Source organism: Thunnus thynnus, chromosome 20, assembly GCF_963924715.1.
Source record: "Thunnus thynnus chromosome 20, fThuThy2.1, whole genome shotgun sequence".
NCBI classification, from domain to species: domain Eukaryota; kingdom Metazoa; phylum Chordata; class Actinopteri; order Scombriformes; family Scombridae; genus Thunnus; species Thunnus thynnus.
The window spans coordinates 14,346,585-14,360,982 of record NC_089536.1 but is presented as its reverse complement, the minus strand read 5'-3'; the positions used below and the strand labels follow the sequence as shown (position 1 = coordinate 14,360,982).

The 14,398-nt window shown below is 39.0% G+C and overlaps 1 protein-coding gene across 6 annotated transcripts in view; it reads right to left on the bottom strand.

Annotated features, from left to right (window-relative positions):
• plce1 (phospholipase C, epsilon 1) overlaps positions 1-14,398 on the bottom strand; it is an 86,811-nt gene that overhangs the window by 17,057 nt on the left and 55,356 nt on the right. For 5 of the 6 annotated variants that reach the window (XM_067577112.1, XM_067577114.1, XM_067577115.1 and 2 more), the window contains 21 exons: positions 10,471-10,616; positions 10,085-10,232; positions 9,837-9,947; positions 9,603-9,712; positions 9,398-9,514; positions 7,484-7,525; positions 6,982-7,110; positions 6,740-6,876; positions 5,923-6,029; positions 5,393-5,517; positions 5,110-5,254; positions 4,472-4,636; positions 4,127-4,241; positions 3,840-3,999; positions 3,601-3,723; positions 2,613-2,749; positions 2,285-2,523; positions 1,990-2,051; positions 1,561-1,726; positions 1,322-1,429; positions 765-881 (listed from right to left, as the gene is read on the bottom strand). In XM_067577112.1, the coding sequence (XP_067433213.1) occupies positions 765-881; positions 1,322-1,429; positions 1,561-1,726; positions 1,990-2,051; positions 2,285-2,523; positions 2,613-2,749; positions 3,601-3,723; positions 3,840-3,999; positions 4,127-4,241; positions 4,472-4,636; positions 5,110-5,254; positions 5,393-5,517; positions 5,923-6,029; positions 6,740-6,876; positions 6,982-7,110; positions 7,484-7,525; positions 9,398-9,514; positions 9,603-9,712; positions 9,837-9,947; positions 10,085-10,232; positions 10,471-10,616 (2,709 nt within the window). The remainder of the gene's footprint in view (positions 1-764; positions 882-1,321; positions 1,430-1,560; positions 1,727-1,989; positions 2,052-2,284; positions 2,524-2,612; positions 2,750-3,600; positions 3,724-3,839; positions 4,000-4,126; positions 4,242-4,471; positions 4,637-5,109; positions 5,255-5,392; positions 5,518-5,922; positions 6,030-6,739; positions 6,877-6,981; positions 7,111-7,483; positions 7,526-9,397; positions 9,515-9,602; positions 9,713-9,836; positions 9,948-10,084; positions 10,233-10,470; positions 10,617-14,398) is intronic. The other variant, XM_067577118.1, reaches the window with a different exon arrangement.

Here is a 14,398-nt window from a genome sequence, read left to right as displayed (position 1 = left end):
GCAAAGAGCTGTCTGAACATGAAAGATTTTTCGTTATCTTTATCAAGTTGGTCTCCAGGGAGGGTGGAATGCTGGGAAGTTTAGTTAGATGAAAGCATAACGATACTCCATGATGTATCTGTTGTGCCCAGAAATGTGTGGCCTTGAGTATATAAATCTAAAAAGATGGGGGACAGTTGTGGCTTAAAGATTAGAAAAGCAAGTCTCTAACTGGGAGACTGCCAAATGGAAATGCCCAGTACAGCTGAGAAAAACTGGGCAAGGAAAACAAATGCTTGCTCAAAAAGTGCTGCTACAAGTACCATTGAAGAAAACACTCGCACCTGTTAAGCAGTTAAGTGGAGAAGTGGAGGTTGTAGACTATTTGAAGGTGTAGGTGATTGTAATTCCCTAAATATTCACCAGGGCTCTGCTGAAATACTTTCTAAAACCACCTAGGAGTTAAGTGCTGCATGCTTAAAAGGTGGTGCTATGGGATTTGTAATGTGACCTAATCTGACATTCATTATAAACATAAATGGCAAAAGACTTTTTGTCTCATTATCAATTACAAATTCTAATCACTAACCATAAAATTTAATACCAGTAACATTAGAAACAAATTAACCGCACACAGAAAAACATACATGATAGATCCTGATAATGAAAGTTAGATGTTGTAATGTGAAATGGACATAATGTGTTGCTACTGTAGTTCCTGTGAATTTCTGCGCAGCGCGTTACGTAATTGGTTTTAGCAGAGTCTGATTGAACCGCTTACATACCTTGAAGATCTCAGCCATCTTGCGTTGCTGTGGAAGGGAGCAGTGGTTCTCTATGGACAGGATGACGGGCATGTCAGAATTGACGAATGCACACCGGTTAATTGCTTCCACCACATCCTGGAGGATCATGGGAGAGATTAAATTCTTAGACACAGCGCTCCAAGTCCAATATGTGACAATAAAACTCTTTATGGAAACCAATACTAATGAGATTTACTGAATCAGCCTCTTAAAATAAAATACAGGTGTCTGAAGGTTCTGTTTGGTCCAACTTTGGTTATATAAAATAAATAATATCGATATGACCCTCAAGGGTAACCAGCTGGTGAATTAAGGTCGGCTGAAGTATGTTCTAAAAATTCACATTTGTTTTGTTTTACTGAATCAACAGAATTTCTGCCTGGACTACTTTTGTCAAAATGAATACATCATACAGCAGTACAATAGTTAAGGCATGGGAGCGGAAGGTAAGGAGAGCCAGTGATCGATCGTTTGTTTTTCTTTTCAATCAATGGACATGTCTTTTCTGAATTAAATGATTCATATACAGTCCTAACCTTAAAGGGTATTTTTGTGGTGAGTGTGTGTCCATGGTAGATAACTGGCATGCCATCATCTCCATCCCAGCAGTCCAATTCAACGCTCCTACATCCTTGAAGCAGCACCTACGTAACCATCAAACAATACAGTATCAACATTAAAAAAATATTACAAACATTAGAAAAATCTAAAAATGCTGGGTAATGAATTTAACCACTTATTGAGATTGGCCTGAATAAGTAATTGCCTGATTTACCTGACTGTAAAGCTCAACAGAGGACTCTCCTTTCAGCTGGTGTCCAGTCAGATAGGTGTTATGAGAAGATTCGATGTAGTAGTAGGACATAGGGTACTGAAGCTCCTCCGGGTTCATCTGGGATTCCTCATTACGAGACGCAAAGTTCTCCTTGTCCATCAGGTACCTGGTAAAGAGACAGGAATGGTAAGACTACAGCCTCTTTTTCTTTTGAAAGTACGGTACATGCAAACCTGCATTAGTTTGTGTGGATATGCTGTTTTCTAATACAGTAAGTATATAATTTAATTTCTTTTCAATATATTGATTTAGTCTGTTCTTTAATTGTGTTTGTAATATGCCATGTATATTGAAGTATTTCTTTTATGCCTTCCATCTTGACAAAAGCTTGTTGTTAAGTCTTATATGATGATGATGTTTTTACTGTACCTTGCAAAGCCTTCAAATGACATCCAACCCATTTGTCTCATGCTTGATGAGGGCTCAAATTTCTATAAGAGAAAACAAGAAACTATTCATTAATATTATTGATCAACAGCCCTTTTCCTTCCTTGTCTCATGTTTCTTTTATTCTAATTTATTCTAATTTGTTTAATTAACACATCTATATCAGGCATTTCCTCATCCTTCTCTCCACTTCCAAACACAGTATATGGCCTCCATCTTCACTATCTATCCATGTGTTTTAGATTAAATGCAAATCATCCACTCTTCGATCCCTCACCTGTATAATGCTGAGAATTTCATCATAACTCAGGTGTTCTCTCTGACAGTTGACTAGGAAGTCATTGAGCTGAGGGATAGCCAATCCCAGGACGCCTAGTGATGCATTCTCCACTCCTGTCCCATTGGTCACAATGCTGGCTGCTGCAATGGCGTCAGAGATCTGCTTCTGGTTGTCGGACATCTGCTGCCTCGTCCGGATAAACAGGCCGAGATCGGAACCGTTCCGGGTTAGTAAGTCTGGAGAGGAGTGAAAGAGATGAGGCAAGAGTGAGCGAGAAAGGAATAATGTGGATGCGTGTGTACATGTTTTTGTTTGCTGCTTGTACCCAGGTCTGGTTGCAGCCCCGTGTCTTTGTCATCTATCCGGAGGTTGGTGTAGAGAGGAGCTGACTCTGAACTTGAACGACTGCAGGGGACAGCAAAGGTATCAAACAACTCCTTTAGGTCCTTTCTGCTTCGGATACTGTGGAGAAAACAAATAGCAGAATTCAGAAGTTAATTTTAGTATTTGACAGATACAGATGTGCAGATTCATTGCCTTAGCTCAACAGACAAAACCAATTTAAATGTTGCAAAAGCCTTGTTCAACTAGATAAAAGGCACTTAAACTTTGAATAAGCTTTTCCATTTTCAAATACAGTAATCTGACTCTATTATACATCTCAGCAACCACTTTTTTTAAAAGAAAAAAATATTAATCTGCTTAAGTAGTTACTGTAAATTTCCTTTGCATGGCTGTGGCTAAGTAAGTGTGCAGATCAAAGGGAACTAGTGGGCAGCACATGAGAGGATACAGTACAATCAAAGAAATGTAGGTATTAAAATAATCCATTGCTTATCAAGGAAAAACACTGTTCCCTTTTATATGACTGGGAAAATATTATAGAAACTAAATATTATGCAGAGAAGAATCCTTGGAAAATGTCCCAGTCATGATAACCTTGAGAAGAATTTGTTGAATTTGTTTTATCGTACTGTCTTTAGCTACTGTTGATACAAACACAATAATTACATACCAAGAGGAAGTGAGATGACAAGAATGCTTAACAGAACACATACTTTATACATACATGAATGCTTTTCAAGCCAGTACTGTTTTTACTGAATGTCGGAAGATAACATATAACCAGAAAAATATTTTTAATCCAGGTTTTAGTTTGTCTACATAAAACAGACACATAATTGTGAAAAGTTTAAAGCTTTGAATGAAGCCTGACAAACTGACATGCGAATTTCTGCTTGTGTACAGTGTCTTACTACACTGTTACTGAAGTGTCGAAAACAAGATCTAGTTGGAAAAACACTGGCATCTACCTGAATGATTTGAAGAGTTCAACGAACTCGATGAAGTTCATTGTGCTGTCAGAAATCATGAGATTCTGGAAGCCTTTGAAGCAGCCTTTACCTCGACCGTGCCACGACCTGCTGCTCCATGCCCTACAACCAACAAAGAAAAGGAAAAATATCTTACTTATACCTCACCTAACTGGAAAAGAAACAATTTAGATGTCAGTAGGGTCAGAATTTGACACCTCCGGTCTTTGTACACATACCCCGGCTGTGATTTCGAAGTTCCTGAAAGGATTGGAGAGGATTGTGGGCGGGACTGGTTGGACCCTGCCATGCTGGAGGAAGAGGAGGAGGAGGAGGAAGAGGCTAGCAATCCAGGGCTCTTATTAGATGAGAGGGAGAATGGTCCAGGGAAGCTGTCCTCTATTAAGGCAAAGTGGATTAAGGGTAAATAAACACTATACAGACATAATAAAGTACCCTAAGAAAGGGTCACCAAAGATATTAATACATTGTTTGGATTTTTTTTTTATGTTCATGAAAATGTCACCTGGATCTTCTTGGTCTATGCTGTCAGACTCTGGTCCATTCCGATACAGTCCCTCCTTACAACTCCGTGTCTTCCTGGAAACCATCTCGTCATCTGTGGCATCCCCGCTGTCTCCCTGTGATGAGTGTGTTGAAAATAAACCGACTATTCAACATAAAAAACTAAATCTGTATGAGTTGGTTGGTTTAACAGGGATTATACATCACAGCAGGTCTTACTTGCTCACACATTTAATTGAATTACTCATGACAAGAGCCATAGCTACAATAATTGTACTGTGAATTGAACAATGAAACTTTCATTCTTAAATAAAAGATTTATAACTTCAACTTTCTATGTACTGACCCTGACTAGAACTTTCTTCTTCTTCTTTGTCTTATCATTGATACCCAGAGGATTGTTTTTCTGGGCGGCAGATTTCTCCACTCCGCCTGTACCCATGTTCCACCTCCGCCCACCAAACAGCTCGATGGCCTGGGCTAATGTAGGGCCTTCATACCTGCCGTCCTCCTAGCAGAGACACACACGGACACAAAGGATTAGATGGACAGGAAGGGCGCAAATACATACAGGCAATGTTTAATGGTGATGGTCACAAAAAATGCAAATATACAAAATGCTATTTTCATCCTTTATGTGCTAAATACTTATTTTTGACCTTACAATATGAAACTCTTTTGCCCTCAAACATACGTAATAGACAAAAAATAGCCAAGAAGACTGATTTTAAAAAGTTTTAGGGATGTGTATGAAAAATGGGGTTTTCAGATTTAAAGGGCAGTAAAAAAAAAAAAAAAAAAAAAAATCAGCACATTTCTCTTCAAAATAATACAGCTGATAAACATTTATTTTGGTGGCCAATGCATGGCAATGCAAACAATCTATAATACTGACAATACTGATAAATATAATCTTTGACTCTACTGTGCATTTTTTACAAGAAAAGTATTATCAAGGAAACATTCAGTTCAGAGTATACGTACCTGATACAGACTGACATACTGTCTTCTCAGCCACTGCAACCTTTGGTCAGGAAACTTCTTCAATTTCCTGGTTGCATTCACCAACTCTGACAGGCCCTTGTGAAGCATTCGTGCTGTTTGGTTGGGGGCCACAAAGTGCAGCAGTCTGTTGACAGTGGTCAAGATATTAGATAAAATATAGTAAAAAAAAGACATATGAAACTGCAAGCTTCTTACCAGTTACCAGTGTAGCAATGAACAAGTGTTTAAAAACTGTCTTAGAAAGCAGGAGGCTGGTGTTAACCTGTTGTCAGTGGTACTGAGACCATAGAGGAGGCTGAGACCGTTCTCCTCCACTGTCATCTGGCTCAGCTTGTTCTGCAAACACACAGCGTGGACGTCCACTCCCTGGTGACCGAGGAACACTGCCTGCACATTCAAATAAACACAATATTATGGTTGCAATCTAACTTATGACTGTAATGCTATTCAAACACAGAACTGATTACTAAATCTACAAGATAAATTAATTTCCTTCCAATGCAAGTTTTGAGTGAGTTTTGAGTAGTACATGACCATATTGGAAATGCAACCAATCACTTCTCTGGCATCAACATAACATCACATAAAGAAAAACCTAAAGACTAAAGACATCAAACAGCTACACTCACCGCTTGAGATAAGAACATTTATTATTTTTATTATAAGATTTAAAAAAAAAACATACAAATTTAACTCTCTACTACTTAATACTAGATGAACACTAGATTAAAAGACTAAAAATCTAGATTTTTGAAGTCTAGATACCATATAAATGTTGATTTTGAAACAAACCTTCACCACTCCGAGGTCCAGCAGGCCTTCTGCTAGTCCTGCCACTACAGTCTGTCCTAATCCCAGCGGTTGCTCTGTGAGGGAAGCCCCTCCGTTCTGAGGCTTACCTACCATAAATCAACACATTTACAATGTTTGAAATGGAGTGACGGCACAGGAAATTGAGCAACTTGCTACAAATACACACATTTACAACCAAATTAAATTATATGTGTTACAGAAGACATGACATTTACCTATAAACACATTTACGATATGTTTAAAAGACAATAATGGCACAGGAAATATGATTTTTGTAATCACATATGCATGTTTTTCATTTGTTTAAAGAGTAATAATGAGAGAGGAAATGGGGCTTGTCTGGCTGGGATATAAACATCTTAAAATGTCCTGACAACAAAGGAAATGTTCCCTGCAATTCTTCAAGTTAATCGTAACATATTGACCTGAGCACAACCTCACACTCCTAGTAAATAATCCTTTGGAGAGAACAATGTTAAAGTAGCTCCCTGCTGGAAATGATATATACTATAAATGTACAAGCAACTATCTGAATAATACAAACTCCAGACAACAAGGAAAGTAAAACTGGATAATTTCCTAAGCAAATTTGTTTAAATATTATAAATACTGTTCACAATAAACATATGTATTTGTGACATATCAGAACAAAAACTGGACACATAAATAAACCCATAGCAAAATGAATTACAAGTGGTTCTCAGTAAGGAAAAAAAGCAGCAGCAGAGGAGATAACCATGTCTTTTAAATTATACCCAGATGGTTTTAATGAAACTTTCATAATGTCATAATTTACCCCAGGTGAGTGTTGTGTTGTCGGGCTGTAGTCGCAGCAGACAGCGAGCTGTGACGTGGCTGTCCTGATCGTAGTGGATGACCGTGGCTCCCTGCAGTAGAAACTGGTGAACATCTGGTTGTAGTGACAACACGTACCTAAAAAAAAACAACAACAAAAAACAGAACACAATGATTGTCAAGTGTCTGTCAAATTAACTGTGCGTGTGTGTGTGTGTGTGTGTGTGTGTGATTGTTTCTTACCAAGGAATGAGCTCAGTACCATGGCTGAAAGCTCTGTGTGTCTCCTCAGTCCCCTGGAACTCCATCTCCTTCACCACCGGCTCAGACGACAGGTCACCTTCTGAATCGGACAAGTCCCCTACCATGAACCTGTAGACGGATAGATGCATTGGGGAAAAATGGTCTGAAAAACCACATTAAGTAGAATTCCTGAGGAAAGGTGAATGCATCAGTCTCTACATTTACTGTCAACTACTGCAGCAAGTGACGTAAAAGCACTGTTACTTAGAAAATGCACTGAGGTCCAGTCAAAATTAAGAAACTACTTGCATCTACATTAAGATAAACGGCACAAAAATGTACCCTGTAGTGTAGTGCAGTGGTTGAACAAGCAAAAAAGCACCATGCATTTGTCATTGCAAATTCCTTCACTACTTAACAAGCTTCTACTCAAACTGCAAATCAAAATATGTCAAAGTTAGCCAGTAATGTTCAAACTCCTGAAACTCTTATAACCACTTACAAGACACGGTTTGATTCTTGCGGGGTCCTAAATGAATGGGAACTAAAATGGGAGAAGTGGAAAAAGGATGAGAGGAAGTGTGAGAAGAAGAATAAGGAGTGGACAGAGAAATTTTGACACAAGTTCTACAAGGTGAAAAGAAAAGAATAGGCAAAAATCATGAGAATCTCAGTGGGAAAGATATCAAGAACGCAGGAAAAGAACAACTTATCCTTTTTGAGTAAGAAAGATGGTATTTATCTGCATCCCAGTACAAACAGATGAACACCATACCTCTAGCCAAAATGAAGTACAGTTATTATCCTGAGCTCTAACATAATATAATAACTCAGAGTCAAAGAAAACTGTCTAGAAACACAGTGAAGATAATCCAGGTTTCCTTTGTACAAACACCACAGGCCAAGCCTGCACTGAAATGAGTTTTCTAACAATATTGTATGATAGTGTCCAAATTCCACCTCGTGTCATTAGCTACAGCCACAAATGTCCTGAAAAGTACCAGAGCTCTGTTCCTTCCTGTTCTCACAGGAAACTAACCTGCTATCTTTTTTCTCTTTGACACAGGTGTTTATTTGAACATCATCTCATCTCAATAACAATCTGCAAATGTGTTCCTTCACAAACCCATTATCGTGTGCTGGTGTTTGTGAAAGACAACTGCATTGTGAAGGAAAATTGGAATGACCCAGTAAAGATCTGAGGATCTAGTTTATCTGGCCTCAGATATTGTGCTGCAAATGCAAAGTATGCAGTATGCTATTGCTGAAGTAGAAAGTAATAGATATTCTGTATCTGGATCACATTGTTTAAAGGATTTTATTTAATTTTCTTCATTAGACAGATTTTTGCCATTAAACGACATAAAGTTTGCATTGGCATGTTCAGTGTTTTCAGAATTGCTACCTAATGTTTCACTGAACAACCAAACAGCCACTGTGTTGCATAATACTTTTAGTCTCTTGTAAATCATGATATAGCAGTGGTCTTACTTGTTCCAAGGGAGATTAGTAGTATGTCCACAAGTGCCTTTGTCTATGAAATAGTGACGCAGTGCTGTAATTGTGCTTTTATTCAGAAGTGGGATACCAGCCATGCCACTCGATCACAGCATGGCAGCGTTCACAGTTCTGATATACTGTAAATCTGTATGTAACAGATCATTTTCTTTTACTTTGTCTATGAGTCACTGTCTGTGAATGAACAGGAAAATAAAGAGCTCCATCTTGGAAACAGACCCTTGGCAAGAAAGGTCACAGTTCTAAACAATAGAGTCTTTCCATTCTGCCTTAAAGGAGTGGTTAAACCCCCCAAAAGTAAAATAGGCTAAAGATGCTTAAACTTTGATGTTTACAAAGTGGTAAACTGCGTATTATGCTGACATGCAAACTGAGATGAGGGTAAGTATTTTATTACGAAAACTACAGTTTGGGGTTTCTTTGCATGCACCATAAGAGATGTAAAGTGACATAAATGCATCCATATTACAGAGAGTGATTTAGAATGAAGAACAGGGAGAGATCAGTGACCGGCTTGTAGCATTTCACACACAAAAAACATGTTTTGAAGAAGAAGAAGAAGAAGCTAGAATGAAAAACAACAGTTATACACCAATAAACATAAAGTGACAACAACTGCAGTTGCCTCATGCACTATGTACCAGTGTCTTGATGGACTGGGTCAAATGCAACAAATGTGTCATTTGATATGGTAGGTTTTAAAGCTTGGTCACAACTTGCGCAACATTTTGTCCCTCTCTACTCTACACTGATGTTACACTAATGTAAGTTACCAGAGACCCTGTGACCCCTGCTTTGTTGTTTGGTACCTGATGTTGCAAACGGAAAGAACTCGGGTAAACAAAATATAAATAAAGCTCGAGTGTCACTTAGTAAAAGGGGGAATATGGGTACTGACTGATTGCGGCAGCGGTCTCTGAAGGAGTTATTTCTGGATGCTGGGGATGGACCAGTAGAAGAGGGACTGGTGGAGGCATCATCAGGATCCTCTGCCTCCAAACTACGATTACAAGATCTGAGGAGCAGGAAGAGGAGAGTCAAATGTGAGAAAATTTGAAAATTTGAGATCATTATGAAAGCATGTTTTCGAGGATGCAGTGTACCTGATAATCTGGAGGATGTTGCTGACAGTGGCTTCTTTCTCTGGAACATGTAGACCATCTGGACCAGACCGTGACATGAAGTTGTGCTGGCCGCTGTAGTCAGAAACAAACTAGAGAAAGACGGACAGACAAAAAAGAAGCAGGAGCAATGAAACTAACATAATGTCTGATTCCTACTGCTTGTGTAAGCTATATGTGTGTGTGTTTGTGCATAGTTGTGGGTGTTTACAGTACCTCTATTGAGTCCTCCGTGTTATCAACAGGTGGTTTAAGGCTGATGATGCTTGCTGTCCCATCCAGCGCGTCACTCAGCTCCTTCAGAAAAACCCCACAAAATGGCACCACCTATGATATCAGGACAGGAGAGAGAAAAACACAAGGAATAATGTGAACATGAACAAATGCATATTGATTTGATGAGGTAATTCAGGACTGACCCACATGACAAATTAGACCATTCCAAAAAGTAAACAGCAACGCACCTTGCATCCTGGGATATTGAGAGCTCTGGTTACAACCTTCTTATACTCAGAAGAAGACTCGTGCTGAGCCATGGCATCCTTTAGGCTTCTCATGGTCTCGATGTCTGACTGGTCCATAAACTGCCACATCTTCAGGACCTTGCGGGACCTAAAGGACAAAGCAACCATTATATGTCATTGGATTAAACATGATATTTTTGTGTGAATGTATTTTTTAACAATTACCAAACAAAGGAAAAGACACACAAAAATTGTCAAAAGTCAAAAATTTGGACACACCTTCCCATTCACTTGAATGAGAAAGTGTGTCCAAACTTTTGACTGGTACTGCATGTGTGTACACAATGTGAGAATATGTGAGTTAGTGTCTCTGTGTTTCTTAAAACCTGAGTCCAGCCAGAAACTCCATGACGCCGTTGTAGTTTCCCATGTTCCAACAGCATTTAGCAACATGGACCAGATAGGAGAAAACTTCTCTCTTCTCCTCCATGGATCCTGCTGTCAGGACAAGCCATGTCACCCACGAACTCACCTGCAGGAACAGAATTGTAAATGTTATATTACTGACAGTTACAATCACCGTAAAGCTGAAACCCATAAAAGTCCTTCCTTCTCTTCCAGTTTCATATCCTCTAAAAAAATACAACAGTGCAACATGCTGCCTGTAGCCACATGAGAATGTTTTAGGCTGACTTCATGTGCAATACCACAGGATGACTGCTTGACATTGTCAGTGCATTATTACAAGCCTATCTGACAAGGCGAGTTAAAACCCAGTGAAAAGGAAATATGGTCCACAGCCAAACGATGGTCAGCTGAAAGTCTTTATTGTGTGGTTTTACTTGTGCTCACTTCATCTCTTTTAAATTCTGGTATGGCAACCTGTGTCTACGACCATACCAGCTGGCCACACACACACATATACACACAAGAAAGAATAAGATCAGATATCTATCAGCTGCACTCTGTCTCTGAGCTCTGAGCTGACTGCCCTCAAGCACGCCCAAAAGACACGATGGCAGAACCAGATATGTATCAGGGTCAGCTTCCTTTCACATTCTCTGCGCTGGACACACATGCGCACACACAAACTCACAGTACAGGAAAAGATCAGATTTCAATCTGGCTGCTTCTTGCTCTCTGGTGTCTGTCTCTATGCATTAGAGTCTCATGAATGTATTCACACACATGAAAAACACACACACACACACACACACACACACACACACACACACACACACACACACACACAGAGCTTAAACTCCCTAACCCCCTTGCAGGCGGTAAAAACATCCCCTGGCCCAGAGATCTATTACTGGGTTATGTAAGGATCTGTAAAGCCCACCACAGTCTGACTTCACAGGGACTAAATAAAGCCACAAAGATACACACACACACACAAACACACAAACACACACACAATAAAGAACACTGTTTCACATAAGGAGTTTTTATTGAGGTTGTTAACTGAAACTGTCTGATGAAACATGTAAAATGTGACTTTTCCTCCTGTGTCACCTCTGACCTCTCAGTGGATTAAACAAGTGATCACCTCCAACCCATTAACATGCACTAGGTATGAGACCATGCATACTCACATATCAACTTCAGACACACAAATTTACAATATACACTGTATACACCATTTAACATACAGTATATACAGACATTCTAGATATGAGCCTGTATATACACAGAACTTACTTCATAAAAAAATATAATCTACAGTGTTTGATAAAATGTTAAATTTAACTCTAAACAGTTGGTTGTCATCGTTTCAAATCTACTTATGTTATCGATCTTATGGTTTGTTAGGTTTCACATTTTCTCTCTGTCCAATATGAGTGAGAGCACACCAGCTTAAGCATTCCTGTGTGATAGAAGCATAGGCTTTGGGAAGATTACTGTGAAAATGTAATCCATCTCAAACTGGAACTCACTAATAAAATGTCTTTACTCAAACTGAGAAAAACGAAAAGATTCAGCTTCAGTTCAACTTGCATCAATCCACCATTCAAATTTTAAAACTTATACAAGTTAACAAACATATGGTGAAATTGTTGTTAAGAATGAAATGTCACAACATAGGAATATAACAACATACGTTTAGATGTTAACTCATGTTAAAAGCTCAAATTTGTCACTTTTTACCTGTTATGCACTCAAACTACAGCAAATATGATGTTGCATCTTAATGTTGCACTTCTGCCACCTCATTGTTGTTGGTATCTAACAGCTATCTAACAAGGTGATTTACTCACCAGTTGACTTAATGTGAATGTATTATTCACTATTACACTGATCACCTAGTCAACATTTCTCAATAGCAATGTATGTAGTGACTTGTTTTACTAGCGACAATTTAAGTGTTATACCACGCTTATATATCTATTTTAAAACCCGACCATCAACTATGTCTAGAATTAACTACATTTATACATTGAAATAGAAAAAAAATCTTGATAAACATGTCCTTTTAGCGCTGCTCCAGCAGACTCGCTGTAACGAGGTAATAAGCTTTTTAATCACAGTTGGGAATTCTTTGCTCACTTGTCGCCCTTGTCAGAGTACTCAGAGTCATCTACAGAAAATCAGCCTTGAAGCTGGTGACGATGCAGCGTCCTGCTCTACGACTGTTCAGCTGTATTGAACCATGTTCTAGAATCTACTGTATATGGCTTTCTGACAAACAAACCTGCTGCCCTACAGTCTCTAATCTGTAACTACCCTGCCCAGTGCGTGCCAGGATGTGCGTGTCTTTTGTGAAACTCTGCTATCAGTCACTTCTAGTGTTATGACATCATGCAAACCCATGTCAGCAACTGGGTTGAATTACAGTCGCCATCTAAACCATTCTCACCGCCTGCAAAGCGACTTTTTGAGCCACCACAGATCAAGGCATCAGAGTTGGCATCTCTTCTGATATTCCAGATAGCGAAAGTGTGTACTCGGTGTTGTGAATGAGAGATAATAGACAGGATGTGAAGAGGTATTGAGAGAGCATGTAGTGCAGAGAAGAACAAAGAAGAGACAGGAGTACAATAAAACAGACTAGAATTATGCAAAATGTATCCTCAAACAGCAGCTTCCCTCACATACATTGCATACTGTAAGTGTCATTAATATCAGCTTGACAAAAATTCAAACACACACACACACACACACACACACACACACAGAACTGGAGCTGGGTACAAGCTGATCCCCCTTTGATGTTTGTGTATGTGTCCATCTGTCTGTCCATCCGTCTCCATCTGTACGCGTGTTATTAGTTGAACTATGAGGGTCAGTTTCTCCTTGATACATGAATTACATAACCAAGGTTGACAAAGACCTATTACAAACTCAAAGCATGAGCACATACTGTGCCTATAAAAGCTAAACACTGCAGACAGCAACAAAGGGGCCTGAACTGCTCAACCTTCCCTGTCTCCCAATTCTCTTGCTGTGTTATCCTTTTAACTGCATAATCTTTCACTCCCATACATGGCTTGAAAATGAACAAGATCAAAACCCTTAGATACTTTTGGGAAAATTAGATCTAAATTTGCAAAATGTTGTCTATGACACACCAAAGACCTCAATCAGTTATTATCTAAATGACAGTCAATAGGTTCTCTAATGGTAGTATCTTTTTGAAACAGCTCATTTAGAATAAAATCCATATTCAGAAATGTATTTCTGCATAGTTACACTTTAATTACATGGAACGTTTCTATTTGGGACCATACCCAGTTAAGAGTGAGTAACTGCAATCGTGCCAATAATCAGTTGTCGAGTGTTGTTGAGTCGTTGCCGAAAAAAAGCAGAAACCAATTTCTTAAAATGTGACAGGTGCCTAGTGAAGTGAATTAAAATGCATTAAAGAAATTGGAAGATAATTTATCATACATTTTAATATTACTATTGACATAATCAAGCAGCAAACTGCGGGGCTGAAAAATGAAACCAACGCTAAGTGCCAAAAACTGCAGTTTCTCGAATGGCCACATGAGGCTGGCTCAAACAGCAAGTCAATCCCCATAGACCCCCATGTTAAAATGCCCAACTTTACAGCAGAAATAAACATGTTTACAGCCTGATACAAAAACGGTTTTGGTATCTATAGCTAATTTTCCCATTCATGACAACTGTATGGGGGCTGAATTTTTACACCCATTTAAATTTTATTAAGGCTTAAAGTTATGCACAATTAAGGGCGTGGCTGCTTTGAGTGACAAGTGGGTGCCTTCACAAGCAAGGTGCTACCACAGCAACGTTGGTTAGGTAACGTAACCATGGCATAACCCCAAATTCACAGAGTATAGGCTTAGC